This window comes from Dysidea avara, chromosome 12, assembly GCF_963678975.1.
Source record: "Dysidea avara chromosome 12, odDysAvar1.4, whole genome shotgun sequence".
Taxonomy (NCBI): Eukaryota; Metazoa; Porifera; class Demospongiae; order Dictyoceratida; family Dysideidae; genus Dysidea; species Dysidea avara.
The window spans coordinates 16,375,387-16,393,050 of record NC_089283.1 but is presented as its reverse complement, the minus strand read 5'-3'; the positions used below and the strand labels follow the sequence as shown (position 1 = coordinate 16,393,050).

At 37.6% G+C, this 17,664-nt stretch overlaps 5 protein-coding genes and 1 long non-coding RNA gene across 12 annotated transcripts in view; 2 read left to right on the top strand and 4 right to left on the bottom strand.

Annotated features, from left to right (window-relative positions):
• Positions 1–17,664, top strand: part of LOC136241832 (intraflagellar transport protein 80 homolog) — a 67,730-nt gene that overhangs the window by 4,675 nt on the left and 45,391 nt on the right. The window lies entirely within an intron of this gene.
• Positions 1–17,664, bottom strand: part of LOC136241825 (E3 ubiquitin-protein ligase TRIM71-like) — a 54,538-nt gene that overhangs the window by 10,726 nt on the left and 26,148 nt on the right. The window lies entirely within an intron of this gene.
• The window catches only part of LOC136241829 (uncharacterized protein CXorf58-like), a 54,375-nt gene that overhangs the window by 18,864 nt on the left and 17,847 nt on the right, over positions 1–17,664 (top strand). The window lies entirely within an intron of this gene.
• Positions 1,294–3,010, bottom strand: LOC136241833 (uncharacterized). 2 transcript variants are annotated; one of them, XR_010694426.1, is made up of 10 exons: positions 2,783–3,010; positions 2,599–2,632; positions 2,373–2,548; positions 2,263–2,323; positions 2,037–2,211; positions 1,858–1,998; positions 1,727–1,807; positions 1,588–1,675; positions 1,466–1,534; positions 1,294–1,414 (listed from the first exon to the last, which is right to left on the bottom strand). It is a non-coding gene; the product is annotated as an uncharacterized lncRNA (long non-coding RNA). The 2 variants fall into 2 exon arrangements; XR_010694425.1 differs by having other exon boundaries at positions 2,267–2,323.
• LOC136241827 (uncharacterized) lies at positions 5,371–12,011 on the bottom strand. Of its 2 annotated transcripts, XR_010694424.1 has the most exons (4): positions 9,992–12,010; positions 5,833–5,962; positions 5,515–5,623; positions 5,371–5,458 (listed from the first exon to the last, which is right to left on the bottom strand). XR_010694424.1 is itself a non-coding variant. In XM_066033158.1 (2 exons), the coding sequence occupies exons 1-2, from the start codon at positions 11,292–11,294 to the stop codon at positions 5,928–5,930; spliced, it is 1,338 nt and encodes a 445-aa protein (XP_065889230.1). In that variant the 5' UTR covers positions 11,295–12,011; the 3' UTR covers positions 5,901–5,927. The 2 variants fall into 2 exon arrangements, 1 of the variants encoding a protein (XP_065889230.1); XM_066033158.1 differs by lacking the exons at positions 5,371–5,458; positions 5,515–5,623 and having other exon boundaries at positions 5,901–5,962; positions 9,992–12,011.
• Positions 12,212–14,474, bottom strand: LOC136241828 (uncharacterized). Its single transcript, XM_066033159.1, has 8 exons — positions 14,009–14,474; positions 13,890–13,955; positions 13,751–13,842; positions 13,282–13,342; positions 13,181–13,231; positions 13,075–13,119; positions 12,963–13,026; positions 12,212–12,906 (listed from the first exon to the last, which is right to left on the bottom strand). Exons 1-8 carry the CDS (start codon positions 14,051–14,053, stop codon positions 12,212–12,214), a joined length of 1,119 nt encoding a protein of 372 aa, XP_065889231.1. The 5' UTR covers positions 14,054–14,474.

The following is a 17,664-nucleotide window of genomic DNA, read 5'->3' as shown; positions in this document are numbered from 1 at the left end:
CGTGATAACAATCTTAGAGTAGGCGGATGATGAGCGCTTCATTATCAGCACAGACTATGTCGATTCGCGCCAAGTCTGGTGAGTAAGCAGCGTGACCGTCAGACAGACAGACAGACAGACAGACAGCTTTTCAGCTTTATATAGATAGATATAATATAATATAATATAATATATAATATAAGATAAGATATAGATATAGATATAGATATAGATAGATAGATATAGCACATGTGTGCCTTTATCTTTTGTGACATTCTTATCTACTAGTCTTCCAAAATGGAAGGTGTTGGTTTTCACTTTTAATAGGTAACTAATTGACTGGTTGGTACTTATGTCAAAATATTATAGTGGTGTAATGTGTTTCACAAGTTGTGGACTGTCAAACTGACGCAACAGAAATACTGAGACAGTCAACTTATTATACATCATAGGGGCGGATCCAGACTTTTAAAAAGGGGGGTTCCACTTTGGAATTGCAACTTCAGCCTAGCTGTAAGTTGAATACCAAAAAAAAAAAAGGTCATCACCTGCTGACAATAGTTGCCCCTCACCATAGATGCCCTCACCAACTATATTTCCTTATTTATAACTAGATACATAGCTTGCTACGCTGCTCCTCAAAAGACTACTGTGACTGCTCTACTAGAGTATCTCGAGTAAGAGAGGCTATTTCAAAAGGGGGGTTCCGTGGAACTCTTTGAACCCCCCCCTGGATCCGCCCCTGCATCGTACATATGTTTGAAGTTTTCACACAACGTTTGGTTACCCATATTGTTTTACTAGTGGTCCTATAGTCCGGATAAACCAGATTCTGGTACACTGTTCTCTTTATTTTGGACTATGGATAGTACACAATTGGCTGCTGGGTGTGCTGATGGTTGAGTGATCTTTGCCCATGTGGTTGACAGGTAAGCTAGTCTGTCTATCTGTTTGTGTTGTGAATAGCGTTAGTGTAGTGTATTTGTGTTAGTGTAATGTACAGTGGACCCTTGATTATCTGAACTCCAATCACTGTGAAAAAAGCTCAGAATAATAAGGTATATAACAGTCTTATTATGTTAGTATTGGAATGAAATAGTACAGCATATATTATTAGATTAGGACTTTACTATAACAAGCTTATTGAATACATTTAAGACAGTCATATATTAGAGGTTAAATCACTAGTATAGTGCGGTGTATTATCAGACTATACTAAGCCTATTTCAGCCATATATTGGCTACTATACTACTGTACTTTCCTATAATCTGTGGCTACCTTAATTAAATAATTTCTATAATTATATTTGTAATGAATTTAATTCTGTAAATATGCTAAAACCACAATAGGTACAGCTAGTACAGTAAATCAATGTCTCCTTGGCTGGCCATGACAGCATCAAATCAATTTTGTCATTTATCAGTCTTTATCCAACTGCAGCAGGTAAGACAGTAAATACAATTCACAAGTTCCATTACAAATTACCTGTATTATCATCACTACGTAGAACTCTGTGACAATCTGTTAGTCGTCTGGTAGAACTGTCCCACAGCTCTAATACAAAGATGGTAAATATAATGTGTATTCTGGATAATCGTTGAACTTACAGTTTGTCACAATAAGAATCTCATAAAACCACGACCTTGTCTGGAAACCTAGTATTACCAAGTAGAACGGCGGCTAGGTCCCACAACTCTATTAAAGATGGTAAATATAATGCGTATACTGAACAATCATTATACTTACAATTTGTAACAATCTTTTAAAACTGAGACCGACAATCCATGTACATCTAAGACAAGTCTGATAAGACCAGGTCTCACAACCCTAAATGGAGGCAAACATAATTCATATTCTGGATTATTTGGTGTACTTACAGGTGTTATCAGTGAGTCTAACCAGACATAAAACAGCCACTTAGTATGTGACTTTGTTGGGCTAACGTGTTACGTAAGCTCACAAGAAGCATCTGATACACTCATAACCAAGTCCAAGAATCTTGTAATCACTAAGTACAACTGAAACAAGACAATTTGCATACTCTCAGTGAACTTACTTTTGTTAGCAATACGAGCATGGTCAGTGAAATAAGGACAAACAAGACGGAACAGGTTCTTGAAAGCACTCAACTCATTTACAGTGCCAGACAAGGTAGCAGCCGTCAGCTGTTGATGAAAAACATGAAGAAATGAGACCGGTTCCCAGAAGAAATGAGACCAGTTTCCACAAACCTAAACGAAGGTAAATATAAATTGTATGCTGGACACTCTCAGTGTACTTACTTACAGATGTTAGCAATAAGAAGAATCTCCTAGAACTGAGACCAAGTCTGTAATTCCTACCCTATTGAAAAGAAAATGAATAAAAACACAATCAGGCTTAATGCACTTACAGCTGTAAGTAATTAGATGACGTTGAACAACTCCGTGAAAAAAGAACAAAACTGTTCACATATGGTCACTACCAGATTCTTTAAAGGAAGCAGCTGCCATTGAAAGAAACTAATACTGCAGATGTTGTACACTGACAGCCTGTAGAACTAAGAGGTTCGACAAGAAAACTGTACCTCTGAAAAGATAATATACAAAATCGTAAGAGCAGGCCATGCATACTCTTACTGTTGATGGCTGATGAACTGTGTCCACTCGTCATCTGAGATAACAGGATATAAAACATGTAATAGCTACGTACACAGCAACACCAAAGTTGAATCATTCGCAGGCCATTGTCATACAATACACAATAAACAATTTAATACGGCTAAACCTATCGTACAAGCTATCATTTTAGTCTAATACTTACTCATCTAGAGCTGTTTTTGATTGCTGCCATCGAAGGAATTGTCCACTTGGCCGCGCCACTTCACCACTACAGCCAGCAGGGATGTACAGTTGTGGTCCATAACTATCATCGTGGCTCATTGGACGATGGCGCCGATCGCGCACACTCTCTCCGCGAGATACGCCGTCGTATCACTCATATTTACAACCTCTGATACAACAATAGTGACAAAGATGGCGACTTAATTTCATCTGATACGCATGCGCACACCACTGACCCCATCAATTTTAAACAAGCATTACTACGAACTTTTGCAGGTGTGCTAACTGTGCAAGAAAATCTAGATTTGTATGACTCTTAGATTGAATAATTAATTTTACTGGTATTATATGCTTTACCGTATGAAAATGTGTGCGTATGAAATTATCACAACAAACTGAAGCTAGTTAGCTAGCTATAGTGATTAACAGAAGTGTAGCTACTTATTGTAAAATCTATATGCATGACTTTGGTACAGTAAAAAAATCTTAAGTCACATGAGATGGTGAAGCTAAAAATGAGACAATAATGAGATCTGATGGTGAAGCTAAAAAGTTATCACATTTGTTAAGTAAACAAAGCCATACAAAGAATGTGTATTAAACTCTGTTTCCCATAATATAAGATGGGGTTTATACTAAAGTATAAGATAGTTAGTATAATGCAAGGCTATACTGAGATTATTTGTATAGTTTAAGACATTAGATATACCATTTTATATTCCTCTTTTTTCACAGTGAATGTGAATGGTAAAGGTGCTCAGATAAGTGAATTGTTCGGAAATAAAGAATTGTTGGTTGGTGTTGAGATAATGATTAGCTAAACTGAGGTATGTCAAAAGCATGTACATTCATTATTAGTTACTGTACAGTTCTTCCATACAAATATGCCATGTACCAGCTATCCACATTGTTCACCATGTACCAACTCATCATGTTGCTTGCCATGTAACACTTGTGTATTCTTGTTCTGAATCATCATCCACTCGTACATACAGACCCTGATTACCAAATTTTACTGTTCACTGTGCGTACATGTACATGACGTTCATACACACCATCTGCTGATTTCCTCTTGGTCAGTATGGTTTTGTGAAGGTCAACAGTCCAATAGCACAATTAATGTTAGCTCAGGCCATCCCAACATGCTTAAGCATCTGTCTAGTAAACAGTCACACAACTGTATGCGTGTGTGAAAGCACTGCATCAGTACATGTATGTGTGCTTTAATAATATGGTCCGATGGCATCTGTTCTACCTGTTTTAAATGGTTACTGACCCAAGTTGTATTAACTTCCTAGTGACCATTAAAATTTCAGCTCACTGTGATCACGTCGGTAAACTCATCCAGGCATACACATTCTACTTATGGAGAAAGTTAGTTCATATACAAGTCAACTTGTTTATGTTATATTTATATTGTGTTGTTACAGAGAGTGAATTGAAGAATTATGTAAAAGGAACTCTAGATCTGTGTAGACACTTAGAATTCTGGTAGACTCTGACAATGGTATTGTCAATAGTCAGGTAACTAAGAACGTTATAGCAGCCACTACACCAGGGGTAGTGACTCTATATTCCTGGGTAGTCTCTACACCAGTATACGGACAGTTTATCAATAATCTAATGTCTAGCCAATCTAGTTAGTTGATCTAGTGAATAAAGGTAAGAGGATGCCTCTTTTGAAAACTCTCAGTGCGCATTGGAAATAAAACAAGCCTCTGCTTCTAGTGTATTTTACTTGAACAGGGGTAACTACTGTTGGACTAGCGCTCTTAAATTGAACAGTTGCTGCAACAATATTGGTCTGCCCACATAATGTTGGGCTTGTGAATAAAGGACTTAAGTACACCGAGTTAAGACCAGGCTGTAGTACGTTTGTGTCTGTTTTGAGTCTCCACTTTGAGCTCCACTTGCTTGATACTGCAGGTTTAGCCTCACATGATTACACTGGTTGTGAAGGTAACCTTTCAGCCTTCAACCATTGATAATAATTATTTAAAATCGATGACTCTCATTGGCTACTCATGACCAGTTCTTAGTTGCACTTTAAATACGCTGATTTAGTTGCTTCCTCTTTGGCTGTGACCCCAACAAAACTAGCTACAGTAGTGACTTCCGTATTCCCTGTAAAAGGTACGGTAGACAGTAGCTCTTCGTTTATTTTAATACAAAAAAAATTTCCTCTTCTTTAACACCATCAAAAGCTTTGTTACTAATTGAACTATTGGAAAATCCCTTGGCCAGTCCCATGGAGTAAATAATGTACGCACACCGCCACTTAAGTAAAGGTAATAATTTTTTTATGAATAAAATTAATTTAACAAAACACTCTTTCACCGATAATATATGTCACCAGTTAAGACAAACAAAGTAGGCACAGCAGTTATCTTACTATAAGTGTATATAACATGACAAGGTTAGTAGCTAATAAACTTTTCAGTCACTCCAACATTTACACACAGCTCCATGCAATCTGTTACTTATTTTCCACCCTAAGAATGTGTCAACCTGATGAAGTTATATATAAGTACAGAAATGCATTGTGGCTGCTATAAAGTTCTTAGTTACCTGACTATTGACAATATTTTTCAGAGTGTACCAGAGTTCTAAGTGTCTTCATAGATCTAGAGTTCCTCTTTAGTCTTCAATTTACTCTCTGTAACAACACACTATAAATATATCATAAACAGGATGACTTGTATATAAACTAACCTTTTCCATAAGTAAGAAACTACAAGGACGTGTAAGTCTCCTGGATGAGTTTACCGACGTGATCACAGTGACACAATCCAAAATGAAATTTTAATGGTCATTCTCCAACCTAGGATGTTAAATACATCTTGGGTCAGTAACCATTTAATCAGGTAGAGCAGATGTCATCGGACCATATTATTCAAATAGTTGTGTAAATGTTAAACTGTGACTTAATTTCCTTGACAGTGTGTTCTATTAGAGTACTTTATGTCAAATCTCCCCTCACCCACTAGGCAGTTGGAGTGGACGAACTGGTGTGGTACAGTGAATACTGACCTATTATAGATATGGTGGACATCTCAAATGAGTCAGCTGAACACTTAAAGTTTCCTGAACCTGTTGTCTGACCCTCTCTTAGTTGGGGTCACCACTTAGTCACCACACCAACACAGTGTTACACGAACATCTAAAGGTAAGAACATTACGTTATGTTGTTACAACTTTAATAATAAATGTCATATCTACTTACACCTGTATATACATGTTGTGTTTTTGAAACTTGGGGAGGTTACAAATTCAGGGCAATGATTATTATTCATGAATTATGGTCTTGGGCAATCCTATAACACGTATTACTTGCATACAAAGGTGTTTCATTTTCTTGTATTCTGTGAATATAATACACTAAACTGATGTGGGTAGCACTTTAGTGATGTGTACATAATGTATGTACAATAATTGTGTTGTGTAGTTCTCGTAGCTGGAATACACCAGTGACTATGGACCTTAAAGGAGGTTTGGTGATACTTATTCAACAAGCAGAACGGTTTGTATTCCATTACAAGTGCTAACATGTTACTACACACTTGTAGACATTTCTTGTTGGTGGATAGTGTGAGTGGCCTACAGCTGATCTCTTATGAGGTGTGGTGGATGGATAACGAGTTATGAGGTTGAATTGTTTTGTGTTGACAGGGTCGTCACATTTGCTCCATCAAACAACTTGGTTTACTACCAGACTCACTCAACCCTCACAGTGACTGTGTGTAATAACACAGTGTGTATTCTGGATCAAAAGGATGAGAAAAGTTAGTATATTATACATGTACACTTATCAATTCAAAAGTGGAGTATGAATCCATTAAATTTGCTAAAGCTGTAATACAAAAGACCAGATTGTATACCATAGCTACTCTAACAATTCCATGCAATAAATTACTAAGCGGTACGATCACAAAGCTCAGATTTTGTAGTGAAATTGGTTGCTATTTATAATGCTCTTCACAGTAGTAGTATAACAGGCCCATAGCCAGGGGGGGGGGGGGGGGTTCGGAAGAACTGCCCTCTTGGGAAAAAGGTCCACAATTTCAGTAAAAAGGTCCACAATTTTAGCAAAAAGGTCCACAATTTTAGTATACAAGTCCAAATTTTGAGTAGCAAAAGTCCATTAGCTCCAGTTTTTAATAAATACCTCTAACAAGAAGCTAAATTTAGTGCTCCAAGTAGCTAGCTCATTCAGTGCTTGCAAGATGGAAATACTCTAATAGAGCAGTCAATCACCCTAATAGAACAACCACTCTAATAGAACAGTCACAATTACAGTTTCTTTTACAAAACCATACTTGTCATCTAAACAAGAACTTTCATAATATAAAAATTTTGGTGGGCAAGCCCCTCCCATGCAGAGCCCATAAAACATCCATGCTTCAATGCACAATCCAACAGAGTGCTGAATCTTTCCCATTCTTATTCACTGTGACATTTCAATAATAATATTATAGACACAGACAGCATAATCACAGATGGTATAATTACAGTAGCAGTAGAGATATTTCCCAGATATCATCCAAATAGCTGGTCTTGAGCTTACCTAAAAATTGTTATTTTCATTGACTGAAATACCACTAAATTCAACCTTTTAGTGTCTATTTTCAAAAAATTTCCTGGAGGGGCATGCCCCCAGACCCCCTAGTTTCACACCATAATGTAATTCATATAAAAAGGGCCTCAAAAAAGGTCCACTTTTCTTCTAAAAGAACCTACCCAGATAAAAGTCTGGCTACGGCCCTGTATAAGTGCTTCTAATAATTTTGTGATGTCTACATACACTTTTGTAAGGAAAACAGAAATTTAGTTTCCTCAGTTAACAAGCAAGAATGAAGATTGACTACAAGCCATAGTGTGTCCCTGCCTCACAAGAGTTTTTTCTTGTAACTGGCCAAGGATGCAGGTGCACGAAAATTACATTAGTCATTTTTAATAAATGGTACCATTGTAATGCTAGTTTTAATGCTAGATACTAAAATTCTCTTGTAAAAGTATTGTTCATTGCACAAAATTGATGTTTAATGGCAGCATTTAAGGGGGAGGGGACTCCATCACTACCATACAATAAAAAAGGACAAGGGATGAATTAGACCAAGTTTTGAGCCATTGAGGTCTCAAAACTGGCTAAAATGAAAGGAAATTCACAGTAGAGGTACTTATTCAATACCACAGAGCTGTACAGCCACATACAGTCATTCCCAGGCTGACCAGAGCTCCATTAAGGCCCCACACCACACGTACGGATCATCACTGGGCTTGGGAAAAGCAGCCAGCAAAACCAGACCACTCAAGTCTAGCTGATTTTAAAAGTGGAATTAGATAGTTTATTCATGTAGCTGTGTGTCCTGGGTGAAAAATCGAATCTGCTGACATGGGCGATAAGACCGGTTTTCTCAGACTGGGTCACATATTAGCAATATTAAAATTTGTGATACACCAAATTTAGTTCACTGCCAAATTTAATTGTTATACAGTATACTATCACATGTGATCCCAGACCCAGATATTCAATAGAGCAGATGAGACCCACTTGACCCAGACAAAATGCGACCCAAGTAACCCAGATAATCCGGATGACCCCCCCTGCTGGTAACGAAGTGGCTGCTCTGGTTTTTATGAAAGCTAAGGTTGAATGAAGTAGTGTAGCACTATTTTGCTTGTAAAATTTCAGTTCCATACCAAAACTTTGCTGTAGGAAAGTCTCAAGCTATTTCTTTTTGAGTTCAATACTTGTACTGGCTTAGTCCTCATAGTTAATATCTGTCAAGTGCAAAAATCCCCAAACAGTGGATTAATGATATTGTGCATTGTAGTGTGTAGTTATCGAGGGTATCTGTTTGACATGAAACTGTGTATTTTCTGTACAATTCATCCACAGGTTACTGTCGTGCATGCACGAGACCAGAGTAAGTTAAAATTACAAAAAAAAGGAAGCTGTGGTGTAGTTGTTGTTGACTTATTATGTGATTTGCTACTTAGTAACCTAATATTTTTATTTTTATACCTCCAGTGTCATACTGTCGTGCGTCAACGATGATGTCACCTACTCCAAGAGACCAGCACAACTATCGGTTGATAAGAAGATCTTTATATATTCATCAAGTGGCTATGGTAGATGATCACTAATCATCTGCCTCCTACCCCAGTGTGTCTGTATTGCCTTTGTCCCAAACTGTGATATGGAGACAGGGTAAAGCTAGCTATCCTTGCAGTAGCCTTGCAAATTAGCAACAAGTTTACTGTAGGTAGGGAAATTTTCTAAATTATTTTATAGTCGTATCATCCTTTAGTGCAGGGGGAGGGTAAAAGCCATTGTTCCATAGTCAGGCTTTCTAATAGTTGATGGTATTTCATTGTTTTCATCGTATGTTTCTTATGAGGGAGCAATTGTCTTGATGGTCCACCCACCAATAGTAAGTAATGTCAACATAAGAACATCATAAGACATGTTAGCCACACCCTACTGATGAAGTAGCACTGCAGTTGAGAGTTTTTTGGCAAGGTGGTACACAAAAATAAATTAGAGCTTAATCTTCTGTGAAGCAGAAAGCACTTTTCAAAATTTTTCTTGTAGTTACCATAATAGCTAGTTGTGCAGTTCAATGTGAAGCGCCCATATACATTTGATACTGCGAACCATACTCTGTTCTTGTACCAGTACATGTGTTAGCCATTTGTTTGATAGGGTATTATTATTCATGGTTCTATTTTATTGGCAGCAATCACCTCTATTGGGACTGTCCAAACTCTTAAAAGTACTTTTATTGAATCAACTGACCCATTTGAGTAAAAATGCTAATTGGCTGTTTATAAAGTTTTCAACACTGATTCCAGCAATTTGTTAAAAATCACTTCCATACTAGTACTCAATTTACAAAGTTTTCAGTGATATTTAATTTGAATTACTTCCAAATATAATCATTTGATGACTATTTTCTATATAGGGGGACATGTCCCCAGATCCCCTAGCTACAGCATGCTGAGTCACAATAAGAACCCCTCAACTAACCAGATTGCTAAATTTATTCTTGCTACCTCTTTGCCCCCCATAAGCTCTCTACCTCTTATGTTTTAAGACACAATTATACCAGTTTGAAAATGTGAGATAACATCCAATTACAACAGATTTCTTACACTGACATAATATTATTGTACAATTACTACTTACGTATGGCATTAGATAAGTTGTGTTGTCGTTTGCCCTTGGGTTCTTTTCGTATTGTCATCATGTACCTGCTACACTGTTTTCGTGGTACCAGTCTTCTCTGATTCTTTGATGGCCGTCCCTTAGAAGCAGGTTGTTTCCCTCTTGTCCCATACTTTCGACGTCCAGCAGCACTTGCTTGGATTGGTATACGAATACCATACCGTATACTTTCAGAATTTAAACAAGCAGATTTTCCAGTACTGATCTTTCCAAAGTTATGAAAAAAGGAAGCAAGGACAGCATCGGATTTGGTTCTATTATACTGATCAATGAACTTTTGGATACCAGTATTAAATTGGGGATCATTCTCTTTCAACTTCTCAGAAATGTCGAAAAACACTTCTTTAAGAGCATTTTTCATTGACTCGTTCACGTCACCATTTTCTTTTTCATGATAATCTACTGGACCATCTTGCTCATCAACAATTACTTCCTCTTTGGCACCCTCTCTTATTACTGCCCAGCATGTCTCTTGTTCTGCCTTCCCTTTTACCTCTTTGCCTTCTAGATTATGAGACATATCAGTATAGAATTCTATGTTCTGTTCAGCTTGACCACCAATAGCAATGTATGCTAGTTGTTTTCTTGAAGGTGCATGCATGGTTGGAATAAAATTTAAAGATTTGTGATGGTAGTGAAGCACAACTGCTGCTTGATGACTACATGGTGAGCCATCTTTCCCACGCTTGCAGCTACAAATACCAAATGCCATATCTACATGGTAAGTATCATCAGGATTTCTACTGCTTTTGACAATAAAAATATCTTCACTAGATTGTGATATGTATCCCTTAGGTATTTTCGATGCATTTAAACCCCGGTATTTGACAGAAATGAAACAATCCAGACGATTGCGGGCTACACTTAGTAGTCTGCGCTGGTGGTAAAGTTCAAAAGCTTCAGTAACAAATTCAAAAATCTGTACCAAATTATAGGCCTTCACTCTTTTGAAAACCAATTCTTTCAATATACCTATTGAGGCTTCGGAATAGTTATTTGTGTGATTTCCCCTAACACAAAGATCTTCTCGATAAGATAATGCCCACTCTTTGCAGTCAGAGTACAATGATTCCATATTCTTCAAAAAATGGGGGTACTTTAAAGCTGTCTCATTTTTCTTAATATCCTTAACATTCTGTTGAAACTCTCGTTTTGTAGAAGCAAAAACAACTTTCTTTATCAAACCAATTAAAATACTTCGATCATTGTGTTGTATTTTGTTTTTACCTTCCCACAACTTCTTTGGAGAAAATGAAAAACACATAATAGCTGTGTTGATTTGGGCCACATTTTACCAAGGGATCCTTTTTTTGTTGCACTATCATCAGTCATTACCACTTTCGGGCCATTACTCACACCATTACCATAAAATGCTTGCGTAGGCAGGATATCTTTAAGCATACACAAACCTGAATAAATCATTGACAACTTTCATCGGATGTCATAAGTACTGCTAATGGTATCCCCTCTGCTGGATGACTGGGTGACAAGATAAATAAGGCTGTATTAAATCTATCTAGAGAAGGGGTGGCATCACAATACACTATTTCAGCTGCTTGTGGAAGACTAGCATGTGCTCTAGCCATCAATGGAGTACAGAGGGCTAAAACAAAGGGTTGACTTTGTTCTCACTTCCGACGTTTAGATTTGGGTTTTGGTGTGTCAGAGTCAGAGTCATTTTCTTTATCACTATCATCAGTTGTATTGCCACCAGCTGCATCGTCATCATCTAAACTGCTTAATTTAAAGGGCTGTAGTTTTGCACAGCCACCATGATCTTTCCACTTTTCGTTGTATAATTGAATTTTATGTTCTAACTGCTTAAAGAGGCTCTCTCCATTATCATCATCTAATTCACTTTGTCTCCAAGTGTTGAAAAGACGATACACATCTTGTTTAGTGGGATTAAGTGCTCGATCAGCAATTTTTCTTTGAGTATCTCCAGACTGATTGGTCAGTAAAAGTGTTTCATAGTAAAAGTGTGCTGATGATGCTGAATGTCCTATTTTAAACAAAGATATTATTATTATTATTATTAGCGCTTTATATGTACTTTTCTTTTGTCTTATCTAGTACTGGCCTAAAGCCTAAGGCTTGTGCTGACTGTGGAATGATTGTGATCGAAAGTCAACTTCACTAGAGTGTGATACTCCTGGAGATTGCTAGCTTGTGGATGCTTCATCAGTAATGATTTGGAGGAATTTGAACTGTAATTAAAAGTTTGGATGCACACTTAGTTTTTTTATTCCGTATATCGGAAACTAAACTTACAGATTTTCTTTTTGAAGAACTGGATTGAGCGAACTGCTTGCTAGTAAGCTTTTTCTTAAAGTGTTGACAGCGCATGTCAACTTTATATTTAACTCGTTTCATTTGTGGTTTGTATGTTCTGGTAACATGGTAAGTACACTTACTATGGCACTGAAAGTCTTTAAGCCATTGTGATACACTTTCTTCTTTTTGTAGATTCATTCGAAACTGAATATGAAACTTTGGTGTATGGCATGTGCTATTGGGTAATTTAGTGTATTCTATCAAATAAGAATATTCTTTCGGAAGAATACACTGCAGTTCAAAAGGTAATCGATTCCACTCCTTTGGGACATAACTGATTTGGAAGCTATCATCTGAATCATCTTCGTCACTTGATAAGCTGTCATTTACCAATTTTCTACTGACTTCTGAATAGTCAGATAGTTCTTTAGATTGAGATGTAGGCATTACAAGAGCATTTGAAAGATGACTGACAGTCAAAGTATCTTGATCACTTGACACTAGCTGGGATGTTGAACTTTTTATAGGTGAATGTAACTGTATATAAGTGTCTACATCAACTAAATTCTGCTTAAGATTTTGTTTGCACTTGTGTGCATCATCTAAATGCACCAACCACCATAATGTAGGTTGAACATGTCAAAATACATGGACATACCAAGTTGTATCAATGATAATGTCAATTCCTGTTTAATACGGTGACGTATTGCTCCCATTGAGTCCTAAATTGAACAAAGTAAATCAACAGTGATGCAATAATTGATTTAGACCTGTGTAAAAGACATCGGTAGACTTAAAAGCAGGCATCTTGCATACTACGTAAATGAAAAGCAAGTGCCACACATAAATGCACAGCATTGCATACAAACTCCATACCTCAAGTAGAAATATACCACAGTCAACAGAATTAGTTTGCTTAGGAATTCCCTGAATATCATTATCATATGTGATACCCAATTAAATACCAGTACACTTACACCAGCAGTTTTGTAAATCCAATCATCTTTGGAAATATAATGCCTTTTGAAGAAAAACTCCCTACAATAGAAAGAATAAATGTGGACACTCACTGGAAGGGGCTATGCACTCAAGAATGTTGAAGCCGTTTAAGAATTTAACTGGCAGTGAAATCACAAATATTATGTAAAAATTCATATGGATACACAAGTCCCGATAATAGCTATGTGGGAGAACAATAATACAGCAGCACTCTTATTGCAATAAAAGACAATTACCAATTCTCTCTACTACAATGTATCACCTTTATCATGATGTTAGGCAGTTCAGGATACCTGGCTTGCAATCAGTTTACAAGGTCAGCAAAACAAATTTCACCATTTTAATGGCACATATGCTCATTGCGATTAAACGTTTGTTACGATTATGTTTAAATGACTTCACAATGTAAACAATCTGAGCACATAATGCTTTTAAATTATACTGTACCTGAGAAGGCTAAAATAACAAGTATCTTGTCCACTACTACAGGAACCTATTGAATCATAGTATATCATTCTTTTTTCACTTGGCCTAATTACCTGTGTAATTACAATGGAAACACTTAATAGAACAAATAAAGCCATACCATCATAGTCCAATGGTTTCCTTCATTAAATATAGCCAAAACAAATTCTGCATCACAAAAATTAACCTTTAGATTAATTGAAATGTGACATGTGTAATAGTAATTGACAACCTATGTACCTTAGAATACCATGACTCTACACCAGAATATCCCGTCGCAAGCATCTTGGTTGTAAAAAAGGTACTTAGTACACACTGTCATTTTAACCTATAGAAAACATTAACAATAATTGTCACAGATGCATGTGCTGTATAATGTAGCAACCACAGTTTGGTAAACGAATCACATATCAACATAGATTGGCAGTACATGAAACTTGGGCATCTTGTTATGTTACTAAACATGGTGGAAGCAAGCAAAGCAAAGAGAAAAACTACAAATTGATAGAGTATATATATAACATTTGTCACAAACCCATTCCTTGGACACTGTAGATAATAAAAAAACAACTCAGAAATCACAGGCGTAGCTAAGCAAACCATGCATGTATGTTTTGTTGTGTTCTTTCAATACTTTTGGATACAAAGACTACAAAACTGGTATAATTGCTTGAATATCCTAACTAGTTTCTTAGTAACGCCATAATTTTTAACTAAATTCAGTAGAGTTGCTAAGGCTGTGCTTTATTTAATACAATCATTACTGACACTAAATGTCCTGCGAAATAGTTAGTATCAAGACACACGGTAGTGTGTCGTGCGGCCCAAGAAGCCGGTGCGCAACACCCGTGAGTATATTGACAGGAAGAAAGAAAACCCAATTTTCGCACCTCCGTAGCTCTGTGCTGCCTTGATGAAACAAGACGATTTTTGCTGTTGACACTCCCTCCAACTTCAGTACTCCACATTCCAAATTTGAGCGAAATCGCTTCAGGCGTTCCCGAGATACGCAACTTCAAAAATTGGCTTAGTTTCTTATTTTTCTTCCTCTTTTCGCACACTTACAAAAACCGCTATAAAACGTGAACGCCTTATCCGATTGCCTTGAAATTTGGCACACAGAAGGGAGTTATAAAGGCGCATCTCGGTACCAACTTTGGCTGGAATCAAGACACACGATAGTGTGTCGTGCGGCCCAAGAAGCCGGCGTGCCACACCCGTGCGTATATTGACAGGAAGAACAAAAACGCAATTTTCGCACCTCCGTAGCTCCGTGCTTCCTTGATGAAACAAGACGATTTTTGCTGTGGACACGCCCTCCAACTTCAGCACTCCACATTCCAAATTTGAGCGAAATCGCTTCAAGCGTTTCCGAGATATGCGACTTCAAAAATTGGCTTAGTTTTTTTTTTCCCGGGCTAGATGGACTGCCCTTGCCACCACCCCCAGCACTAGGTGTTAAAGTGCTGGACAGCTGGAAATACCAGCAATCAAACAAGGCCGCCAGACTCCAAGCGACTCTTGGAGTAGGCCAGATCAATATTAGTAGTTGATGGACGACCAACTGAAGAGCGATGACCCCTCAAACACATCACTGCAGATCTTAACAATGAAAAACAAACCCTACATTGCAGCCAGAATAAGCATTTGTTGTAATTAATGCTGCGCTTCTCAGCCAACATTGAAGCAAGCTTCCTAAAAACTGTTGTAGCAGTGGGCCCCATGCCACCAGTAGCTGCAAACACCAATGGTGAAAAGCAAGCTCTCTCAACCTCTCTAACACGCTCATCATATGCCTGTCTTTTTTCACGTTCATGAAGCTGGTAACATCTGGACAATTGGGAGCGAAAATAAGAGCACGCAAAAGGCTTAGTTTCTTCGTTTTTTTTCTCTTCTTATTTTTCTTCCTCTTGTTGCACACTTACAAAAACTGCTATAAAACGCGAACGCCATATCCAATTGCCTTGAAATTTGGCACACAGAAGGGGGGTATAAACGCGCATCTCGACACCAACTTTGGCTGGAATATGATAAACAGGCAAAGAGTTATGAGTGATTATTCACTAAAAATAACACCAATATGTTGTCACACCTACAGGGTAAACCGCGTATGGGAAGAAGCTGAAAATCGGTGGGTGAATAGGTTAACTATTAAACCTCAAACCTTTTGTGGTTTAAAAGAAATCGAGCTAAAAACCAGGAAGATACAACGAAAAAACCAACAGTGTAACAATTATGCAATCAAGATTAGCTAATAAAAAAACGACTGCTTGCCACGCCTACCAGATATTGGGGTAATGCTTTGAAAATCGCTGTATATAGATGGAGTAATCATCTTAGAAAGGCTATTCAATGTTGTAGAAGAATCAGATATAAAGCCACGGAGTTATAACACGAAATCCAACTTGGTGTAGCGAGATCGAGATACTCTAATAGAGCAGTCATCCTAATAGAGCAGTCATCCTAATAGAGCAGTCACCTGAAGAGAATTCAAGAAATCAGCTAGAAACAAGTAACCTGTAAAGAGATCAGCTACAAACAAGTCACCCTGTAGAGAGATCAGCTGCAAACAATTCACCCTGTAGAGAGATCAGCTAGAAGAAGTTACCTTGTAGCGAGTTCATGCAACTAAGGAAAGAGATAGTTCAGCTAGAAGAAATCACCTTGTAGAGTTCAGCTACAAAGAAACCACCATGTAAAAAGTTCAGCTACAAACAAACCATCCTGTAGAGAGATCAGCTAGAAGAAGTTACCTTGTAGAGAGTTCAGCTACAAAGAAACCATCATGTAGAGAGTTCAGCTACAAACAAATCGCCCTGAGGAGAGATCAATTAGAAGAAGTTACCTTGTAGAGAGTTCAGCTACAAAGAAACCATGATGTAGAGAGTTCAGCTGCAAACAAACCACCTGTAGAGAGTTCAGCTACAAACAAACCTCCCTGTAGAGAGATCAGCTAGAAGAAGTTTCCTTTTAGAGAGTTCAGCTACAAACAAACCACACTGTAGAAAGATCAGCTAGAAGAAGTTACCTTGTAGAGAGTTCAGCTACAAAGAAACCATTCTGTAGAGCTCAGCTGCAAACAAATCACCTGTACAAAATTCAGCTACAAACAAATCACCCTGTAGAAAGATCAGTTGGAAAGAGTTACCTTGTAGAGAGTTCAGTTACAAAGAAACCACCATGTAGAGAATTCAGCTACAAACTAGTAACCCTGTAGAGACATCAGCTTGAACAAGTTACCTTGTAGAGAGTTCAGCTACAAAGAAACCATTCTGTAAAGAGCTCAGCTGCAAACAAATCACCTATATACAGAATTCAGCTACAAACAAATCACCCTGTAGAGAGATCAGCTAGAAGAAGTTTCCTTGTAGAGAGTTCAGCTACAAACAAATCACCCTGTAGAAAGATCAGCTAGAAGAAGTCACCTTGTAGAGAGTTCAGCTTCAAAGAAACAATCATGTGAGAGTTCAGCTACAAACAAATTGCCCTGTAGAGAGATCAGCTAGAAGAAGTTACCTTGTAGAGAGTTCAGCTACAAAGAAACTATCATGTAGAGAGTTCAGCTACAAACAAATCACCCTGTAGAAAGATCAGCTATAGAAGAAATCACCTTGTAGAGAGTTCAGCTACAAAGAAACCATCATGTAGAGAGTTCAGCTACAAACAAATCGTCCTGTAGAGAGATCAGCTAGAAGAAGTTACTTTGTAGAGAGTTCAGCTACAAAGAAACCATCATGTAGAGAGTTCAGCTGCAAACAAATCACCTGTAGAGAGTTCAGCTACAAACAAATCTCCCTGTAGAGAGATCAGCTAGAAGAAGTCACCTTGTAGGGAGTTCAGTTACAAAGAAACCACCATGTAGAGAGTTCAGCTACAAACTAGTGACCTTGTAGAGA

Coding starts and splice junctions, on each gene's coding strand:
- LOC136241827 (XM_066033158.1), bottom strand. CDS start 11,294: ATGTGTTTTTCATTTTCTCCAAAGAAGTTGTGGGAAGGTAAAAACAAA. Junction 5,963..9,991: donor CAACTTATCTAATGCCATAC/GTAAGTAGTAAT, acceptor TCTTACCTTTAG/ATGTTCGTGTAACACTGTGT.
- LOC136241828 (XM_066033159.1), bottom strand. CDS start 14,053: ATGCTTGCGACGGGATATTCTGGTGTAGAGTCATGGTATTCTAAG. Junction 13,232..13,281: donor GGATTTACAAAACTGCTGGT/GTAAGTGTACTG, acceptor AATGATATTCAG/GGAATTCCTAAGCAAACTAA. Junction 13,120..13,180: donor GTGGTATATTTCTACTTGAG/GTATGGAGTTTG, acceptor TCATTTACGTAG/TATGCAAGATGCCTGCTTTT.